This window comes from Schistocerca nitens, chromosome 2, assembly GCF_023898315.1.
Source record: "Schistocerca nitens isolate TAMUIC-IGC-003100 chromosome 2, iqSchNite1.1, whole genome shotgun sequence".
Lineage (NCBI taxonomy): Eukaryota > Metazoa > Arthropoda > Insecta > Orthoptera > Acrididae > Schistocerca > Schistocerca nitens.
The window spans coordinates 869,484,407-869,506,859 of record NC_064615.1 but is presented as its reverse complement, the minus strand read 5'-3'; the positions used below and the strand labels follow the sequence as shown (position 1 = coordinate 869,506,859).

The window sequence follows — 22,453 nt, the reverse complement described above, 5'->3', positions numbered from 1 at the left end:
CAGTCTGGAGCTGAGCGATCGCTACGGTCGCAGGTTCGAATCCTGCCTCGGGCATGGATGTGTGTGATGTCCTTAGGTTAGTTAGGTTTAATTAGTTCTAAGTTCTAGGCGACTGATGACCTCAGAAGTTACGTCGCATAGTGCTCAGAGCCATATGAATCATTTTTATGCGTACCACCGACTGTAAACATGTATTGTTACCAAAACGTCGAGGGTAGATTGAAGTCACCTCCAAATATAACAGCATAAGTCGGTAACTATTCAAAATGAGACTCAAATTTTCCTTGAACCTTTAAGCATTATCTGAGTCGAGTGTCAGTAAGAGGAACCAGTTATTAATTTGTTCAGGTTGTCGCGTATAACCTCCACCCATACCATCTCACAGGAACTATCTACATGAACTTCACTATAAGATAAACTGCTTCTAAAGCAACAAACGTGCTACCATCAACTGAATTTGATCTATCCTTTCTTAACACCGTTAGGTCTTTGGTAAAATCTTCGGTTAAACTTTAGTCAGCTTTCAGTGTGTATCACAATTGCTTGGTTGCCTTCCGAATGTAAAGTTTTACTGTTTTTTGATTTGAACTCCAAATATTTCTAAATCCATGAAGTTTCTTTTCGATGTCGCTTTATTTGTTTCGTTTGTGATGATACATTGCACCGAACGCAGATCCCTTGCGGGTCTTTCTGTGTTTTGCTACAGTCTTCTTACCTTGTAACCTTCCTATAGACAATTGTCTCATCATAGTTTCGAAATAAGCTGTAGTTTAGAAATAAGCTGTAGTTTCGAAATAAGCCCTGACCGAACCTAAAGCCGTTCTCACACGGGCGGAGGAAACGGTCGTGGACGTCGAACGGTCGTGGACGAGGAGCTGGACGAGTTTAGTGATGCTAGAAAAGCGAAATTTAACGCTCCACAGCTTTCCTTAGCGTGAAAGACTAAATTAGACACCTCACAAACAGAAGCTGGGGGACACCATATCGGATTTCGCCCTTTACAGTTGCAGCTCATATTTGGTGCGTTTCTATAAGTTAGATCCTATGAATATACGCTGTTTCAAGCACCAGCACAGTGAGGGTCTCTCGAAATCGAGTTATTATTGGTACGATTTGTTACAACAAAATGACGGGAAACATCATAATTGTGATTAAAGAATTTTAGTTTTTGAATGTGATTAATTACCACTTGTGTACTGTGAAAGTATGCCATGTCAAGACAATGGTGCATTGGAGATTTATCAAAAACGCGTCATTTTTGGTACGACCTGTTATTACTAAATGTCAGTTAATGACATATCAGCAGGTAAAGCATTCAGAACACCGTAAAAGACATAGCACAGTTAAAAACTTCCTGGCAGATTAAAACTGTGTGCCCGACCGAGACTCGAACTCGGGACCTTTGCCTTTCGCGGGCAAGTGCTCTACCAACTGAGCTACCGAAGCACGACTCACGCCCGGTACCCACAGCTTTACTTCTGCCAGTACCTCGTCTCCTACCTTCCAAACTTTACAGAAGCTCTCCTGCGAACCTTGCAGAACTAGCACTCCTGAAAGAAAGGATATTGCGGAGACATGGCTTAGCCACAGCCTGGGGGATGTTTCCAGAATGAGATTTTTCACTCTGCAGCGGAGTGTGCGCTGATATGAAACTTCCTGGCAGATTAAAACTGTGTGCCCGACCGAGACTCGAACTCGGGACCTTTGCCTTTCGCGGGCAAGTGCTCTACCAACTGAGCTACCGAAGCACGACTCACGCCCGGTACCCACAGCTTTACTTCTGCCAGTACCTCGTCTCCTACCTTCCAAACTTTACAGAAGCTCTCCTGCGAACCTTGCAGAACTAGCACTCCTGAAAGAAAGGATATTGCGGAGACATGGCTTAGCCACAGCCTGGGGGATGTTTCCAGAATGAGATTTTTCACTCTGCAGCGGAGTGTGCGCTGATATGAAACTTCCTGGCAGATTAAAACTGTGTGCCCGACCGAGACTCGAACTCGGGACCTTTGCCTTTCGCGGGCAAGTGCTCTACCAACTGAGCTACCGAAGCACGACTCACGCCCGGTACCCACAGCTTTACTTCTGCCAGTACCTCGTCTCCTACCTTCCAAACTTTACAGAAGCTCTCCTGCGAACCTTGCAGAACTGGATATTGCGGAGACATGGCTTAGCCACAGCCTGGGGGATGTTTCCAGAATGAGATTTTTCACTCTGCAGCGGAGTGTGCGCTGATATGAAACTTCCTGGCAGATTAAAACTGTGTGCCCGACCGAGACTCGAACTCGGGACCTTTGCCTTTCGCGGGCAAGTGCTCTACCAACTGAGCTACCGAAGCACGACTCACGCCCGGTACCCACAGCTTTACTTCTGCCAGTACCTCGTCTCCTACCTTCCAAACTTTACAGAAGCTCTCCTGCGAATATCATATCAGCGCACACTCCGCTGCAGAGTGAAAAATCTCATTCTGGAAACATCCCCCAGGCTGTGGCTAAGCCATGTCTCCGCAATATCCTTTCTTTCAGGAGTGCTAGTTCTGCAAGGTTCGCAGGAGAGCTTCTGTAAAGTTTGGAAGGTAGGAGACGAGGTACTGGCAGAAGTAAAGCTGTGGGTACCGGGCGTGAGTCGTGCTTCGGTAGCTCAGTTGGTAGAGCACTTGCCCGCGAAAGGCAAAGGTCCCGAGTTCGAGTCTCGGTCGGGCACACAGTTTTAATCTGCCAGGAAGTTTCATATCAGCGCACACTCCGCTGCAGAGTGAAAAATCTCATTCTGGATAGCACAGTTATTTTACACTTCGGCATTCGGAGAAAACGACCGATTGCACGAAGGGCTCTACGTTTCATAGTCCACCTAACACTACTCATCTGCACAGTTTTGAGGAAGCGAAAAAGTTTGTTTGGTAAGTAGTGCCCTCCTCTAACGGCTAGGATCACTCGTATGACACCTCTCAAGTGAACTGTGCGCTAAGGACCACTCCTCTTTAGGCTCCTTTCCAACTGGACACGCCATCTTGACGCCACCTTGGCGCCATCTTCAACTGATAGCAGTCACAACCCTCAAAGTTTTTGGATAATACTTCTCTACCGTGGCAGCATTACTGTCTATTTGGTGTGTCTTGTCCGCCCTACCAGCACACATCAAACCCAAAAATAAATTACAGGTGACATCATATCCTTGCTGAAATATGTTTGAGAGCCACAAAGGCTTCTTAAGCTGGAATGTAAATTACTTGGGATCATTGTTATATGCGGTGCGAGACATACATGTTCAGCTGCTGGAAAGTGACGATAATAACTTCAATGACAATACTTTACATAGTTTTAATCTGCGAATGGTTATCGGACGATTCACATTCCGTAGTAGTAATCTAATCATAAGCCGATTGTCCATAAATACAACTTCCCTTTTTTCTGCGAAAATTGAGAAACATATAAACCGATAAGTATATAAAAGGAGAATGATTGTGCATGGGAGGCGCAACTTGCCTACCGAGAGAGATGGCGCAGTGCTTACCATACTGGACACGCATTCGGGAGAACAACGGTTCACAGCCGCGTCCGGCCGTCCTAGTTTAGGTTTTCCACGATTTCTGAAATCGCTATATAAAAGGAGAATGATTGTGCATGGGAGGCGCAACTTGCCTACCGAGAGAGATGGCGCAGCGCTTACCATACTGGACTCGCATTCGGGAGAACAACGGTTCACAGCCGCGTCCGGCCATCCTAGTTTAGGTTTTCCACGATTTCTGAAATCGCTATATAAAAGGAGAATGATTGTGCATGGGAGGCGTAACTTGCCTACCGAGAGAGGTGGCGCAGCGCTTACCATACTGGACTCGCATTCGGGAGAACAACGGTTCACAGCCGCGTCCGGCCATCCTAGTTTAGGTTTTCCACGATTTCTGAAATCGCTTCAGGCAAATGCCGAGATGATTCCTTTGAAAGATCCGATAGGACCGATGACCTAGCTTTTTGGTCCCCTCTCCCAAATCAACCACCCTCAACCACAGTTTGTCTAATGGGTTAAATGCCTTGCTATCGTACTTAAAACTGACTGCGGGAAAGTAAACTAAACCGCACGTTTTCACAGCGTGTCACAACATAGCTTTTTCTTTCTCGCAGCCTATTCCAGACGCGACGATAATACACTACTGGCCATTAAAATTGCTATACGAACAAGAAATGCAGATGATAAACGGGTATTCATCGGACAAATATACTAGAACTGACATGTGATTACATTTTCACGCAATTTGGGTGCATAGATCCTTAGAAATCAGTACCCAGAACCACCACCTCTGGCCGTAATAAAGGCCTTGATACGCCTGGGCATTGAGTCAAAAAGAGCTTGGATTGCGTGTACAGGTACAGCTGCCCATGCAGCTTCAACACGATACCACAGTTCATCAAGAGGAGTGACTGGCGTATTGTGAGGAGGTAGTTGCTCGGCCACCATTGACCAGACGTTTTCAATTGGTGAAAGATCTGGAGAATGTGCTGGCCAGGGCAGCAGTCGAACATTTTCTGTGTCCAGAAAGGCCCGTACAGCACCTGCAACATGTGGTCGTGCATTATCCTGCTGAAATGTAGGGCTTCGCAGGGATCGAATGAAGTGTATAGTCACGGGTCGTAACACATGTGAAATGTAATGTCCACTGTTCAAAGTGCCGTCAATGCGAACAAGAGGTGACCGAGACGTGTAACCAATGGCACCCCATACCATCAAGCCGGGTGATACGCCAGTATGGCGATGACGAATACACGCTTCCAATGTGAGTTCACCGCGATGTTGCCAAACACGGAAAAGCTGTTCATTATACATTAAAAAACATTAATAGCCCAAAGCCGTCCAAAAATGTATATAATGTTAGATGCCCCGCTGCAGCCCACCATCCCTCCCCCGCCCCCCCTCCATACACACACACAAACACACACACACACACACACACACACATCAACGGCCGTAAAGCGTTGTAGCTTACTGCAGCCAACCATGAAAGCGAAAAGTGCCATGCCCCCCTTCCCCCACATTAATGGCTGTAAAGTGCTGTAACCTACTGCAGCCCACTATTCTCGCTAGAAGTGGAATGAAGGCGAAAAGTGCTATGCCCTGCCGCAGTCTACCATTCTCTCTCAAGAAATAATGAAAGATCTATAATAAAGGGGCCGTCCAAATATGTGTTAGAAATGTTAGGTCAATGGCTGAAAAGTGCTATCCGCTTCTGCAGTCAACCATCATCGCTAGAGGTGGAATGAAAGTGAAAAGTACTATGCTCTCCCGCAGCTCACCACCTTCTTTGAAGAAGGAATGAAAGATCTACAAAAAAGGGTTCGTCCACATCCGAATAATGGCTGTCTAAATACACCGAACAGCCAAAGAAACTAATAACCTGCCTAATATAGTGTAGGGCCACCGCGAGCAAGCAGAAGTGCCGCAACACGACGTGGCATGGATTAGACTAATGTCTGAAGTAGTACTGGAGGAAACTGACACCATCAATACTGCAGGGCTGTCCATAAATTCGTCAGAGTAAGAGGGTTGGAGATCTCTTCTGAACAGAGCAGTTCTAGACGCTTCAGTTCGGAACCGTGCGACTGGAACGGTCGCAGGTTCGAATCATGCCTCGGGCATGGATGTTTGTGATGTCCTTAGGTAGGATTAAGTAGTTCTAAGTTCTACGGGACTGATGGCATCAGATGTTAAGTCCCATAGTGCTCAGAGCCATTACGATGTTCTTCTGAACAGTACGTTGCAAGACATTGCAGATATGCTCAATAATGTTCGTATCTGGGGGGTCTGGTGGCCAGCGGAAGTGTTTAAACTACGAAGAGTGTTCCTGGAGACACTTTGTAGCAATTCTGGACATGAAGTGTTGTCCTGCTAGAATTGATCAAGTCCGTCCGATTGCACAATGGACATGAATGGACACAGGTGATCAGACACGATGCTTACGTACATGTCACCTGTCAGAGTCGTATCTAGACGTATAAGTTTCATATCACTCGCAATGCAGACGCCCCACGCCATTACAGAGCCTCCACCAGCCTGAACAGTCCCCTGCTGACATGCAGTGGCCGTGGATTCATGAGGTTTTCTTCATACCCGTACACGTCCATGATTTGAAAAGAGACTCGTGCGACGAGCTAACATGTTTCTAGTCATCAATAGTCCAACGTCGGTGTTGACGGACCCAGGCGAGGCGTAAAGCTCTATGTCGTGCACTCATCGAGGGTAAGCGAGTTGGCCTTCTGCTCTGAAAGCCGATATTGGTGATGTTTCGTTGAATGGTTCGCACGCTGACACTTGATGATGGCCAAGCATTGTAATCTGCAGTAATCTGCGGAAGGGTTGCACTTCTGTCACGTTGAACGATTCTCTTCAGTCGTCGTTGGTCCCGTTCTGGCAGGATCTTTTTCCGGCCGCAGTAGTGTCGGAGATTTGATGTTTTACCGGATTCCTGATATTCACGTACACTCGTGAAATGATCGTAAAGGAACCCCCCTCCCCCCCCCCCCCCCCCTTCATCACTACCTCGGTGATGCTGTGTCCCATCGCTCGTGCGCCGACTATACCACCATATTCAAACTCACTGAAATCTTGATAACCTGCGATTGTAGCAGCAGTAACCAATGTGAAAACTGCGCCAGACACTTGTTGTCTTATATAGGCTTTGCCGACCGCAGCGCCGCATTCTGTCTGTTTACAATCTCTGTATCTGAATACGCATGCCTGTACCAGTTTCTCTGGCGCTTCAGTGTATGTATTAGAGTAGTGTTAATAACTGAGGTGATGATAACGTTTCCTCTTTATATATCATATAAATTACATTTATTATACGAGGGTTACTCCAAAAGAAATGTATACAATTTTTTTTAATCCATCTTTTATTCTACATGTATGAAAGTTTTACAGTGTGTAGATACATCCTTTAGGAACAATATTTTCATTTCTGCACTGAATTTCCATCCCCTCTCAACTGTATTACGCCATCTTGGAACCAGCGCCTGTCTACCCGCACGGTAAAATTCTGGACCAACCTGTTGGAGCCACTGTTTGACAGCTTGCACAAGGGAGTCATCATCTTCAAACCTTGTTCCACAATGAGAGTCTTTCAGTTTCCCAAAGAGATGATAGTCACATGGAGCCAGGTCAGGACGTAAGGCGGGAGTTAAAGTGTTGTCCATCCGAGTTTTGTGATCGCTTCCATGGTTTTTTGACTGACATGTGGCCGTGCATTGTCGTGCAACAGTAAAAGATCCTGCTTTTGGCGATGTGGTCGAACACGACTCAGTCGAGCTTGAAGTTTCTTCAGTGTCGTCACATATGCATCAGAATTTATGGCGGTTCTACTTGGTATGACGTCCACAAGGAAGAGTCCTTTTCCAGCAGAAGGTGTGGTTTTGAATTTTTTTTCTTGGGTGAATTTGCATGATGCCACTCCATTGACTGCCTCTTCGTCTCTGGTGAAAAATGATGGAGCCATGTTTCATCACCTGTCACAATTCTTCCAAGAAATTCGTCTCCACAATTCTCGTACTGTTCCAAAAGTTCGCAGCATACCGTTTTTCTTGTTTCTTTGTGAGCCACTGTCAACATCATGGGAACCCACCTGGCACAAACCTTTTTTAACGCCAACACTTCCAGTATTCTGCAAACACTTCGTTCCCGTATCCCAACGTAGCGTGACAATTTGTTCTCTGTGATGCGTCTGTCAGCAGTCACCAATTCGTTAACTCTCTGCACATTCTGTGGAGTGTGTGCAGTACGAAGCCTGCCGCTGCGAGGACAATCCTGAATATTACCGTGCCCGCTTTCATCACGTAACCTGCTTGCCCACCGACTAACTGTACTGAGATCGACAGCAGCATCTCCATACACCTTTTTCAACCCTTTGTGGATGTTTCCCACTGTCTCGTTTTCACAGCACAGGAATTCTATGACAGCACGTTCCTTCTAACGAACGTCGAGTGTAGCAGCCATGTTGAAGACATGGTGCGACGGCGCCACTCACGGAAACAGGTTGCGCTAAGTTTGAAAACAAGCTGGATGGATGTATCTACACACTACAACTTTCACACGTGCAGAATGAAAACTGTATTTTTACAAAAATAGTGTGGATTTCCTTTGGAGTGACCCTCGTATGTATTAACAAGTTGTATAGCCTATATACGCCAGAATTTTCATTAGTTCATAGTGTAAAAATTTGAATTAAATCGGACAAGAACTTTTTCCAGTGTTGTCGTTGAATGCGAGTATAGATTTGTGTCTGTGCAGCAGTAGACCTTGATTACACCTCATTAATGTGAAATCAGCACCTTACATTTCAGAAATGTTTGGGCTGAAAATTGAAGGTGATACTGTAAGTATATACTGGGAATAGTAACAGCCCTGTAACATTCATTTGGGGAGTCCTGAAATTAATGTTGATTTTGTTGCTTTTTTTTTTTACTATGGGTCTTAACATCTACGGTCATCAGTCCCCTAGAACGTAGAACTACTTAAACCTAACTAACCTAAGGGCATCACACAACACCCAGTCATCACGAGGCAGAGGAATTTTTTGCTTTATGAAGTTTTCTTGGCAGTACTGAATCCGGCCACAGATACTGAGGAAGCTCGTGCATTGTTCACCAAATGAGGGGAAATTTCGCTTCAGCAGCGACGCGTACGCTAGGTGAAGACGGGAGCCGTACTCGAAGACCCCGTACGGCGCAGCTCCCGGGCCATTATTAATCAGCTGCGCTGCGCGCGCAGGCGTAGGGCAGCCAGCGGCCGCATTCCGGCCGCGCCCGCTGACGAATATTAATGGGCGCAGGCAGCCTCTTCTCCTCTCCTCCTCTCGCCAGCGTTCACAATAAAAGTAAGGCGGCGGAGGGACACAGGTCTGTGCGGAGGGCGGAGGGCACAGCCGGGCGTCCGGCTGTGGGCCGGCCGGCAGTGCCGAAATAATAACAATAGAGAGCTGCCGTGGCGGCCCAGTAGCTGCCGTAATAAATTAGGCGCCCAGGAGGACCAATTACTCGCCATTAATTGCGCTCCGCTCGCCGGTGCAGCCGTGTAACTTAATTTATCTTCATCTCTTGCGAGACTGTGGAACTGGCTTTCTGATGCGACAGGAGTGGGTGGCCACCGCCGAGCTGAGTGCCTCGGCTCGTTAAACGCGCTGAAGCATTCGGGCGTACACCACCCTTAGGTTTGCAGCGCCGCTGGTTGGGTCCAAAGCACGTTTGTAAATACGAGGGGCGTGCAATAAGAAAGGCAACGCTTTTTTTCTGAAAGCAGATTATTTTTATTCAGGATTTCAATAAACCACATTATTCCCCAGTCTTTTAGCTACAAAACCTTATCGACAGGGGATCTCAAGTTGATTCCGTATTTCTAGATTTCCGGAAAGCTTCTGACACCGTTCCTCACAAGTGACTTCTGATCAAGCTGCAGGCCTATGGGGTATCGTCTCAGTTGTGCGACTGGATTCGTGATTTCCTGTCAGGAAGGTCGCAGTTCGCAGTAATAGACGGCAAATCATCTAGTAAAACTGAAGTGATATCAGGTGTTCCCCAGGGAAGCGTCCTGGGACCTCTGCTGTTCCTGATCTATATAAATGACTTGGGTGACAATCTGAGCAGTTCTCTTAGGTTGTTCGCAGATGATGCTGTAATTTACCGTCTAGTAAGGTCATCCGAAGACCAGTATCAGTTGCAAAGCGATTTAGAAAAGATTGCTTTATGGTGTGGCAGCTGGCAGTTGACGCTAAGTAACGAAAAGTGTGAGGTGATCCACACGAGTTCCAAAAGAAATCCGTTGGAATTCGATTACTCGATAAATAGTACAATTCTCAACGCTGTCAATTCAACTAAGTACCTAGGTGTAAAAATTACGAACAACTTCAGTTGGAAAGACCACATAGATAATATTGTGGGGAAGGCGAGCCAAAGGTTGCGTTTCGTTGGCAGGACACTTAGAAGATGCAACAAGTCCACTAAAAAGACAGCTTACACTACACTCGTTCGTCCTCTTAGAATATTGCTGCGTGGTGTGGGATCCTAACCAGGTGGGACTGACGGAGGACATCGAAAGGGTGCAAAAATGGGCAGCTCGTTTTGTATTATCACGTAATAGGGGAGTGTGGCAGATATGATACGTGAGTTGGGATGGAAGTCATTAAAGCAAAGACGTTTTTCGTCGCGGCGAGATCTATTTACGAAATTTCAGTCGCCAACTTTCTCTTCCGAATGCGAAAATATTTTGTTGAGCCCAACCTACATAGGTAGGAATGATCATCAAAATAAAATAAGAGAAATCAGAGCTCGAACAGAAAGGTTTAGGTGTTCGTTTATCTCGCGCGCTGTTCGGGAGTGGAATGGTAGAGAGATAGTATGATTGTGGTTCGATGAACCCCCTGCCAAGCAGTTAAATGTGAATTGCAGAGTAATCATGTAGATGTAGATGTAGATCTTGCAATATAATCCCCTTTCAATACGACGGCCTTACGCCACCTTACTGAGAGGTACTGTATGCTCGTGTGCTACCACTCTACTGGTCGACGTCGGAACCAGCATCTTGCTGCATCAATAACGTCTCTTTCATCCACTAACTACTTCCCGCAGAGTGCATCCGTCATTGGGTTAAACAGATGGTGGCGAGGAACCCAGCTGCACACACCTTTCAGTGCCCCTTCTGGTGGACGGGTGTGTCAGCACTATTGACAGAGTCATTCATTTGAGCAGCGAAGTAGTTGACTGTGATCCTTCAGTCACCTCGAGTGAGAGTGTCCGCACGTTCCAACAATGCACGCGTCACAGCTGCGTACGACCGGCACATGTTTGCTCGATCTTGTTACGGTGATGACAGACGCCTCGCCCAACGACTCAGCGTGCGTCGGTTTACTGTCAAATCTCCGCAGACCTTCTGCATGCGCCTATGAATATCTGCGATGCTTTGGTTTTCCGTCAAAGGTAACTCAGTGGAAGCTCTCTGCTAGGAGCGCACCTCGATTACAGTCAGCATTTTGAAGGCTACGTATAGCGCTGCCACCTATCGGAACTTCATAAAACCATAGGGTAAAAACCGGGAATATTCCACGATATACAACAACATTTCCCCATTTTTCAACCGAAACTGGCCGAGGAAAAGTGTTCTATTACTTATTGAATGTCCGTCGTAATCATATACATAACTGTCCATTAAAATTGCTACACCAAGAAGAAATGCAGATGATAAACGGGTATTCATTGGAGAAATATATTATACTAGGACTGACATGAGATTACATTTTCACGCATTTTGGGTGCATAGATCCTGAGAAATCAGTACCCAGAACAACCACATCTGGCCGTAATAACGGCCTTGATACGCCTGGGCATTGAGTCAAACAGAGCTTGGATGGCGTGTACAGGCACAGCTGCCCATGCAGCTTCAACACGATGCCACAGTTCATCAAGAGTAGTGACTGGCATATTGTGACGAGCCAGTTGCTCGGCTACCATTGACCAGACGTTTTCAATTGGTGAGAGATCTGGAGAATGTGCTGGTCAGGGCAGCAGTCGATCATTTTCTGTATCCAGAAAGGCCCGTACAGGACCTGCAACATGCGGTGATGCATTATCCTACTGAAATGTAGGATTTCGCAGGGATCTAATGTAGGGTAGAGCCACGGGTCGTAACGTCCACTGTTCAAAGTGCCGTCAGTTCGAACAAGAGGTGACCGAGACGTGTAACCAATGGCACCCCATACCATCACGCCGGGCGATAAGCCAGTATGGCGATGACGAATACACGCTGCCAATGTGCGTTTACCGCGATGTCGCCAAACACGGATGCGACCATTATGATGCTGTAAACAGAACCTGCATTCATCCGAAAAAATGTTTTGCCATTCGTGCACTCAGGTTCGTCGTCGAATACACCATCGCAGGCGCTCCTGTCTGTGATGCAGCGTCAAGGGTAATCGCAGCCATGGTATCCGAGCTGATAGTCCATGCTGCTGCAAACGTCGTCGAACTGTTCGTGCAGATGGTTGTTGTCTTGCAAACGTCCACATCTGTTGACTCAGGGATCGAGACGTGGCTGCACGATCCGTTACAGCCATGCGGATAAGATGCCTGTCATCTCGACTGCTAGTGATAAGAGGCCGTTGGGATCCAGCACGGCGTTCCGTATTACCCTCCTGAACCCACCGATTCCATATTCTGCTAACAGTCATTGGATCTCGACCAACGCGAGCAGCAATGTCGCGATACGATAAACCGCAATCGCGATAGGCTACAATCCGACCATTATCAAAGTCGGAAACCTGATGGTACGCATTTCTCCTCCTTACACGAGGCATCACAACAACGTTTCACCAGGCAACGCCGGTCAACTGCTGTTTCGGTTCGAAACTCTTCTCATGTCAGCACGTTGTAGGTGTCGCCACCGGCGCCAACCTTCTGTGAATGCTCTGAAAAGCTAATCGTTTGCATATCACAGCATCTTCTTCCTGTCGGTTAAATTTCGCGTCTGTAGCACGTCATCTTCGTGGTGTTGCAATTTTAATGGCCAGTAGTGTACTGCAGCCAAGCATCGTGACCGAAACTTGTAATTTGCTCTCTGTTTTCAGTCAGTCGCAAGAGATTGTCCTTGCTATTAGCTGCGACAGAACTGGTTTTTCGTCACTATTACACAGCTCTCCTATCTTGTACAGAGAGACAGGAATCAGCATAGCGTCGTCATCAGTATTCTGCCCTGTGAGGTTCTTATTGACTCAGATTTTCTTTCAGTCAGTTCCTTCTTTCTTCGATTCGCTTTGTTTACATCTACTCTAGACATTAGAATTGGAACACCACAAATGCATCATGAAGGAAACGTCATATTCGTACCTGCTACGTGCTTCGGAGGCAAATAATTAGCATTTCAGTGAAACAGCACAAAGTAGGTACGATGTTCCTCTTCATTCTGTACATTCTCGTTCATAAATATAGGATGTGGACAAAAATAGTGAAACACCAAAAACACAACACATTACCATGCCCAATATGGTTGACACGTGGAATTTACTGGTATTAAGGAAAAAGTGGAAGGGAGAACCCACCAATGTAACTTCCTTTCCAGACAACCTGTTATTTAACAATATATAATGATAAATCTGTTTTCTTTACAAATTACAAATCTGTGAAATAAATAAGCTTTTGCAAGAGAAATCAAAACCAAAAGAACATGACAATAATTCCAAGCGCCCGGACCTGCAGCCCGCCCGTTATCAGGTGAAACAGCGGTGTTCACTACAGCACTGGACACAGTTTCTCTTATTCAATGCCATTTTGCAACACATGAAAACATGTAAGTAATATTGATGACAAGAGTGCTTCAATTGCTCAAACAGATGACGTAAAATTCTTCTTCTTCTTCTTCATTATTTTTCTTTTTTTTAAATTTGGGCTCTGTATGTCGAAAGGTTCGGGGTTAAGATGCGTACTTAGGTTTAAAGGTTAAGCAAACTAGGAAACAATTATGACAATGATAAGGCTTGCTTCAAAGCGAACAGTCTTTTCATTTCAATCAGCAACTAAGGCGCGACTGGATCCTAACCTCGTTTTAAAACATTACGTATGAGCACTTATTACAAGAGAAATCACTCGGCGGAACCACAAGATCCAGTTAAAAATACACCAATAATGAGTACAACAGGTAGTTCAGATTATCTCAAATGCAATTACAATCAAGGAATTGAACCGGTTAACATCTAAATCTAACCACAAGAGCCTTATTTCTTTAGCGGCAACCTGTGTCTTGGTACAATTGTTCCGACTGTATTTCCGACCAGGAGCCGATTCATTAAAACATTAATGATCGGGTATAAACTAGAAAGGACGGGCAATATAATATCAGAACAAGTTTTGAAACGACAACTAGTAAAATACTACGGGCTACATTTACGACCAAGGAGCCGACAGAGTAAAACGCTGAGGGTCGGATACAAACCAGAAAATGATAAGGAAAGGCAATATAGTAGCGGGACAAATTTTTAAACGACGACCAGTGTCTTAGTAGAACACTACGGCCTATATTTACAGCCAAAGAGCCGACCGAGTAAAACTCTGAGGGTCGGGTACAAACCAGAAAGTAATTAGGAGGTCGGGTAGACAATGACACCAATAACCACGAGGATTACAGAATGTTACTCCCCTTTATCGGGAAGCAGTTCCATGGATCCACGGTGCGTCGCGGCGGTTACTGAGTGGTGGTGATGACAGCCAGGTGGAAGGGGGCAGCCACGCCACGAGTGGTCGTCCGACACGGTAGGGGACTGATGACCTCAGAAGTTAAGTCCCATAGTGCTCAGAGCCATTTGAACCATTTTTTTACGCCGCGCAGGCCGTCCTTGCGCAGCTCGTGGCTTCAGCCGCTCCCATCTCGTGACTGCCTCTTGTCGCGACGCTACTGCCAGTCCCCAAACTTGGTGCCTCCCCACTCGGGCCAGCAAATCCGTAAATACAGGGTGTAAACGGTATAAGGCGCCAAAATTATACAGATGGCACATCTCGCAATGCTTGACAAAAAAGTCTAGTAACATGTTTGCGTATTTCCTACGGTTGTCCCGGAAAAAAAAAAAAAAACAGTTCGTCTCAGGATAATGCGTGGTCGTGCGGTGGCGTTCTCGCTTCCCACACCCGGGTTCCCGGGTTCGATTCCCGGCGGGGTCAGGGACTTTCTCTGCCTCGTGATGGCTGGGTGTAGTGTGCTGTCCTTAGGTTAGTTAGGTTTAAGTAGTTCTAAGTTCTAGGGGACTGATGACCATAGATGTTAAGTCCCATAGTGCTCAGAGCCATTTGAACCATCAGGATAATGGTTGGAAAAGTAGATACTTGGCCGTGCACGTACGTAAGCAATCGGTTCCTGTTATTGTCCGCTGCGCGTATTGACATCGCGAGCGTAAATCGTAAACACATAGGCAACTGCGGCCTGAGTGGCTGCGTCATTGTAAAACACCGAGCCACGACAGTAGGCGAGTAACCTGTGCAGATGTTATTGCAACTCTGTTAACTGTTAGGATGGAAAGGAGATTTACTATAGCTGAACTATGCGATATGCATTTAATTTATGGCGAGGCAAAAGGTGTTGCGAGGGCAGCTGTACGAATTTATCAACGCTTCCCACAACGACGACTTCCTGCACGAAACACATTTGCTGCTATGCACCAAAGGTTTGTGTCATTGTAATTCTCTACTTATATGCGATTATTATGCATTTAGATCTTAATAAAGTACAGTAGTTATCTGTACCTTTGTAAATTTTCGTCCGTATGCGAAACGTATCTTCTGTTCTGATATGCTTTCCGTTTTTGTTACATCATGACAGAATACAACTGACGAGTACGTATTTGCCGGCCAGTGTGGCCGAGCGGTTCTAGGCGCTTCAGTCTGGAACCGCGCGACCGCTATGGTCGCAGGTACGAGTCCTGCCTCGGGCATGGATGTGTGTGACGTCCTTAGGTTAGTTAGGTTTAAGTAGTCCTACGTTCTAGGGGACTGATGACCTCAGATGTTCAGTCCCATAGTGCTCAGAGCAATTTGAACCATTTGAACGAGTATGTATTTATCCTTAGATTGAGAGATACTGGCTCTTTACTGCCCCGCGCAGAAGGCAGAGGCCCACAACGCACCAATCGTACATTAGAAGCTGAGGAAAGAATTCTGGACCGCATCCAGGAGGATCCTTCTCAGAGTACGAGAAACATCGCTCGCCACGTGGGTATATCGCACACTGTCGTTCATCGCACTTTGCAAGAGGATCGTCTGCGGCCTTACCACATTCAACGCGTACAAGCAATGGAAGAACAAGATTCCCCTCCACGACGTGAATTCTCAGAGTGGTTTTTGTTGCACAGTGCGCAGCATGATTTTGTCAACAAAATACTCGTCACAGATGAAGCGTGTTTCACTCGCGACGGAACAACTAATTTCCATAACATGCACACGTGGAGTGTACACAATCCTCGCCACGTAGTGGCAACACATTTTCAGCGACGATTTTCCGTAAATGTGTGGGCGGGTATGCTCGATAATACATTATTGGGCCCTATGTTTTACCTGCACGTTTGACTGGTAACTATTACCGAACGTTTCTAGGGGAAACATTGTTACCAACGTTGTTAGAAGACATTCCGTTAGGCATACGTCATAACATGTGGTTCCTCCACGATGGTGCTCCACCCCACATTGGTCACGGAGTACGCAGATTTTTGGATAGTCGATTTCCAGGACGATGGATCGGGCGTTCGGGTCCACGTCGATGGCCACCACGCAGCCCTGATTTAAATCCACTGGATTTTTACTTTTGGGGTCATATGAAGGAACTTGTTTATGCTGAGCCAGTAAATAATGTGGACGAATTGACGCATAAGCTTTTAGATGCTGCCAATACCATAAAGGCCAATGTGCATGTGTGTGAACGAGTGCGACGAAACTGGGTTCGCCGTAATGAAGTATGTGTAGAAGCGAATGGTGGTCATTTCGAACATTTATTGTAGTATTGGTGTAAGAGGAAACGAAGTAGTGGGTTTTCTTTTCGTTACGATGTTGTTGTACATAAGGAAAATAATGTGAATTTAGTATTCGTTATGGGATTGCCGTAAAAAGGTGAAACTGTTGATTGTAATTAATGCACAACTATCTACTTGGTGATTGATTGAATTTGTACTTATGGAAATACATTGTGTTTGATATTAGCTTGTCATTACTACTACGACCTTCGTTATCGACTTGTTGAGAAACAGACTAGTTGTATTCAATTCACGTAAAGCGAATTACACATTCTTGACAACCCAAAAACCGTTTACATCCACCGAGCGAGGTGGCGCAGTGGTTAGCACACTGGACTCGCATTCGGGAGGACGACGGTTCAATCCCGTCTCCAGCCATCCTGATTTAGGTTTTCCGTGATTTCCCTAAATCGTTTCAGGCAAATGCCGGAATGGTTCCTTTGAAAGGGCACGGCCGATTTCCTTCCCAATCATTCCCTAACCCGAGCTTGCGCTCCGTCTCTAATGACCTCGTTGTCGACGGGACGTTAAACACTAACCACCACCACCACCACCACCACCACCACCACCACCTGATTATCACACCACGTCGTTGTACACGTCTAATGATTTCAATCCTCTGGTCGGCTCGTTGCCTTCTCTGGCAGCCCCGTCATTGTAGGCAACAAGCTCGGTACGCCGTGTACTGTCGGTTGACTACGAAAACAGAAATGCGTATACTATCTATCCTACGAACATTAGGTTTTAATAATGCAAAAATGAAGTACATGATATAAGAAAATGTCATTAAACTTTTTTGTCAAGCACACCGAGATGTACCATCTGTATAATTTTGGCGCCTTATACCGTTTACACCCTGTATATCGGCGAACAAAGATCTTCTGAGAACACAACCCACAGCTACCAACTCTTCCTCATAGATATGGCAATGGCGCCGCAAGAGGGATAGTCTATATTACCCTTGAGGTAGTGGCGCCAGACAGAACAGTCTCCTAACTTAATGGCGCCATGGCTCTACGGTGCAGGAAAATCTTTGGCAATCAGCTTCCTTTTAGTCGTCACAGAATGGGTTAATATAGTCCCGTATGGTTTCAAGGAAATCTTATGTCATTCTTCCTGCAGAATAATGGTAATTTCAGGAAACTGCATTGGAGGTGGGTAGCAAACACGTACCCTTCTCTCTTTCTCTGAAATAGACTACAATGGCTCAGTAGTACTGAGATCTGGTGAACGTTGTGAGCACGAGGCGAGATGCCCAAAAAACGAGTCCTGGACCATACGAGCTGTGTTAACATGGGCCCTGTCGTCCTGGAACACAGCATCACCACTGGGAGCCCGCCCAGCTAGCCACGCGGTCTAACGCGCTGTTTCCCGCGTGAGCCGGTCCCTGGCACGAATCCGCCCGCCGGATTAGTGTCGAGGCCGGTGTGCCGGCCAGCCAGTGGATGTTTTCGTTGGTAAGAGACGTTCCACGTTCCACGTTCCACGTTCCAATGGGGAGGGGGGGCGGGGACTGGGGGCCGAACTGCACAATAACCCTTGGTTCGGTGTGGGGCGGCGGTGGTGTGGGTGGACTGCTGTGGCTTGTTGTGAGGTTGTGAACCACTGAGGGCTACGGCGGGACGTAGCCTCTCCGTCGTTTCTAGGTTCCTGGTTCAATACGCAATACACACAAAATCATCTTTGGGAAACAAAATTGTACCATAGCATGCATCTCACCAGCGAAAATTCTCACATAATCCTAGGAAGTAATGTGATTTTGCAGAGTTATCATGGGGACTGTGGAAAACCACGATATGGCTGCCTACATCATCACTTTGCCTCCGCCGTGCTTCACTTCAGGGACGTATACTCGGCCAAAAGTTGGAAACCGTGTGAAACAAGATTCAGCCGACCAAATACAATCTTCCACTACTCTGTAGTCAAGTTTTCTGGCTTTGGCACAGCTTTTTCTGTTACGGGCATTTGCTTGAATAACAAGTGGTTTTGGAATTCCAGTTCGTCCTGCAATTCCTTTCTATTGGAGGTCCGTTCGTGTGGTTTTGGTGCTGCCAGGGTTCGCGAGTGCTAAATTCGGTTCTGCAGTGACTTTTGCAGCTCTTGCCTTCCTGTTTTCCTCCTCAACGACCGAGCGTCACGGCCACTTAACACACGCTTTCGTCCGCGCCGTAACTTTGTGTTTGGTGTTTTTCCGCTTCCCTGTATGCGGTATAAATACCCAACGTTTAGGCTCGCTTCGCTGTGGGATTACATATCATACGAGCTCCAACAATCTGCCCGCCTTCGAACTTGGCTACGACACAATGCACTCAATTACACACATCACTTTTCTGACTTAACTGACACTTCAGACGTATTGAAGACATTGCACAGGTGTCGTTCGTGGTCAGATAAATCAGCACTGTCTGTAGCCTTCGCTGGCATCTAAATTTATGTTCAAACATACATTCCTCGCGATGTTTCCAAATTTTTGTCCAAACCTGCACTCCTCTAATGGAAAGCAACACACTGAAGTGACAAATGGAATGCGATGCCGATATACAGGTGGCAGTAGTATCGCGTAGACAAGGTATAAAATGTCACTGAATTGGGGGAACTGACATTTTTACTCAGGTTAATCACCTGAAAAGCTTTTCGACGTGATTATGGCTGCACGACGCCCATTAGTAGACTCTGAACGTGGATTCGAGATAGACGCATGGGACATTCCATTTCGGAAATCGTTAAGAAATTCAGTATTTCGCGATCAACGGTGTCAAGAGTGTCCCGAGAGTACCAGATTTCAGATATTACCTCTCACCACTGACAACGCAATGACCGACGGCCTTCACGTAACGACCGAGAGCAGCAGCGTTTGCATAGGTTTCTCAGAGCTAACAGACAAGCAACATTTCGTGAAATATCGGAGAAATCAATGTTGGATGTGCGACGCGAAATTTGGCGTTAATTGGATATAACAGTAGACGATTGAAGCGAGTGCATTTGCTAACAGCGAAACATCGCCTGCAATGCCTCTCCTGGGCTCGTGACACTATTGGTTGGACCCTAGACGACTGGAAAACCCTGATCTGGTCAGATGAGTCCCGATTTCAATTGGTAAGAGCTGACGGTACGGTTCGAGTGTGGAGCACACCCCACGAAGCCATGGACCCAAGTTGTCAATAAGACACTGTGCAAGCTGGTGGAGGCACCACAATGGTGTGGATTGTTTAAATGGATTGCAACGAGTCCAACTGAATCGATAATTGACTGAAAATGGTTATATTCGGCTACTTGGAGACCATTTGCAGCCATTCATGGACTTTATGTTCCCAAACAGCGCTGCGACATGCCACTGGTCCACAACTGTTCGCGATTGGTTTACAGAATATGTTAGACAGTTCGAGAGAAGGATTTACTCACTCAAATAGCCCGACACGAATCCCATCGAACGTTAACGGTACATAATCGAGAGGTCAGTTCGTGCACAAAATCCTGCACCGGCAACGCTTTCGCAATTATTGGTGGTTATAGAGACAGCATGGCTCAGCATTTTTGCAGAGGACTTCCAACGACTTGTTGGGTCCAAGCCACGTCGAGTTTCTGCACTGTGGCGGGCAAAAGGACGTCCGACCCGATATTAGTAGGTACCCCATGGCCTATCATCTCAGTGCACTACGCCAGCGATAGTTTTAAATCGCTGTTAGGAAGTTCGCACCCTTTTCTTATAGATGGAACCGAACGCCCACTCAATTACGAGATGGTAGGCAGCACGGACAGCTGTTTAAACACCCTTCATATCTTCACTAGCCCATAAACTGCGGTTTTAAACGCGAGCCACACGATGCATGCCGGACGGCTGAGGAATCCAATACTGGCACGCTGCAGATGTTTCCGACGACGGCGAGAGAGGCTATTGATATAGCAGGCAACGAGAACACAGCAGCCGAGGGGAGAGTTATTGGCTGTCTGATACAGGAGCGGTTTTCCGCAAGGGGCCCGGGACAGGCGTCTGGCGCGCGGCCCGGCCCGCTGTGACACAAGTGATTTCCGCAGACAGGCCGGGCCCGCCGCTCGCATCCAGCCTCACAAATTCTCTTTCTTCTTGCTCAACTGCGAGCTGGCTGAGTGAAACACTCACTGCCAGGAGCTTTAATACTTTACTGTGTGCTATAAACGACAAATACGGGGTGTTACAGAAATGTATAACCTTACTACCAAGACTACTCACATAAGGCTACCAGGTGTTTCAAACAGATTCTTTCGATCTCAGAAGACTGTATCCCCATCACGAGTGAGGTGAATTTTAATTTATGCGTAGGGCTATCAAGTGGCCGTGGTGGTCTTGGGTGGTCGGCAAGGTAACTTAGCGTGTCCGACGAGGGGCCTGGCCACACTGGGCAGTAAGATGGTTCAAATGGCTCTGAGCACTATGGGACTTAACTTCTGAGGTCATCAGTCCCCTAGAACTTAGAACTACTTAAACCTAACTAACCTAAGGACATCACACACATCCATGCCCGAGACAGGATTCGAACCTGCGACCGTAGCAGTCCCGCGGTTCCGGACTGCGCGCCTAGAACCACTAGACCACCCCGGCCGGCTGGGCAGTAAGAGATCTTGGCCGTTGCTAGTAGGACTCGCGCATTCAGCATTATGTACAAACTTAATACTGTACACAGACAGTTCACCCATTACGAGAACCTACACTCACAATCATTTTTGCCTTTTATCGACATTGGTACTGGCAAGATATTGGTATCACGGGTTTCGAGGTTTTCGAGAATGTTTTAATATAGAGTTTGAAGACAGATAATAAAAGAGGAAATATATTTTTTAATGTGATATACACAGAAGCGCCAAAGAAACCGGTATAGGCATGCGTATTAAAATACACAGAAATGTAAACAGGCAGAATACGGCGCTGCGGTCGGCGCCGCCTATGTAAGACAACAACTGTCTGGCGAAGTTGTTGCATCGGTGAATGCTGCTACAATGGCAGGTTGTTAATATTAAAGTGAGTTTGAGCGTTGTGTTGTAGTCGGCACACGAGCGATGGGACGCAGCTCCTCCGAGATAGCGATGAAGTGGGGATTTTCCCGTATGAACATTTCACGAGTGTACCGTGAATATCAGGAATCCGATAAAACATCGCTGCGGCCAGAAAAAGATACTGCAAGAACTGGACTAGCAACGAGCGAAGAGAATAGTTAAAGGTGGTAGAAGTGCAACCCTTCCGCAGCCTACTGCAGATTTCGTTGCTGGGCCATCAACAAGTGTCAGCGTGCGGACCACTCAAAGAAACGTCATTGATATGGGTTTTCGGAGCCGAAAGCCCAATTTTTTACCCATTATGACTGCACGACACAAAACTTTACGCCTCTCCTGGGCTCGTCAGCAGCAACATTGGACTGTTGATGACTGGAAACATGTTGCCTGGTCGGACGAGTCTCGTTTCAAATTGTATAGAGCGGATGCACGTATAGGACTATGAAGACAACCTCATCCGTGAACCCTGCATGTCAGCAGGGGAATGTTGAAGCTGGTGGAGGCTCTGTAATGGTGTGGAACGTGTGCAGATGGAGTGATATGGGGCCCCTGATACGTCTAGATACGACTCTGATAGGCGACACGTACGTAAGCATCCTGCCTGATCACCTGCATCCATTCATATCCATTGTGCATTCCGACGGAATTGGACAACTCCAGCAGGAGAATGCGACACCCCACACTTCCAGAATTGCTACAGAGTGGCTCCAGGAACACTCTACTGAGTTTGAACACTTCAGCTGGCCACCAAACTCCTCAACCATGAACATTGTTGAGCATATCTGGGATCCGTTGCATCGTGCTGTTCAGAAAAAAATCTCCGCCCCCTCGTAGTCTTACGGATTTATGGACAGCCCTGCAGGATTTTCTCCTCCACTACTTCAGACATTAGTCCAGCCCATGACACGT

At 46.7% G+C, this 22,453-nt stretch overlaps 1 protein-coding gene across 1 annotated transcript in view; it reads right to left on the bottom strand.

Annotated features, from left to right (window-relative positions):
* Window positions 1-22,453, bottom strand: part of LOC126235400 (protein enabled homolog) — a 123,551-nt gene that overhangs the window by 21,464 nt on the left and 79,634 nt on the right. The window contains exon 2 of the mRNA XM_049944122.1: window positions 8,667-8,959. Coding sequence (XP_049800079.1) covers window positions 8,667-8,959 — 293 coding nt within the window. The remainder of the gene's footprint in view (window positions 1-8,666; window positions 8,960-22,453) is intronic.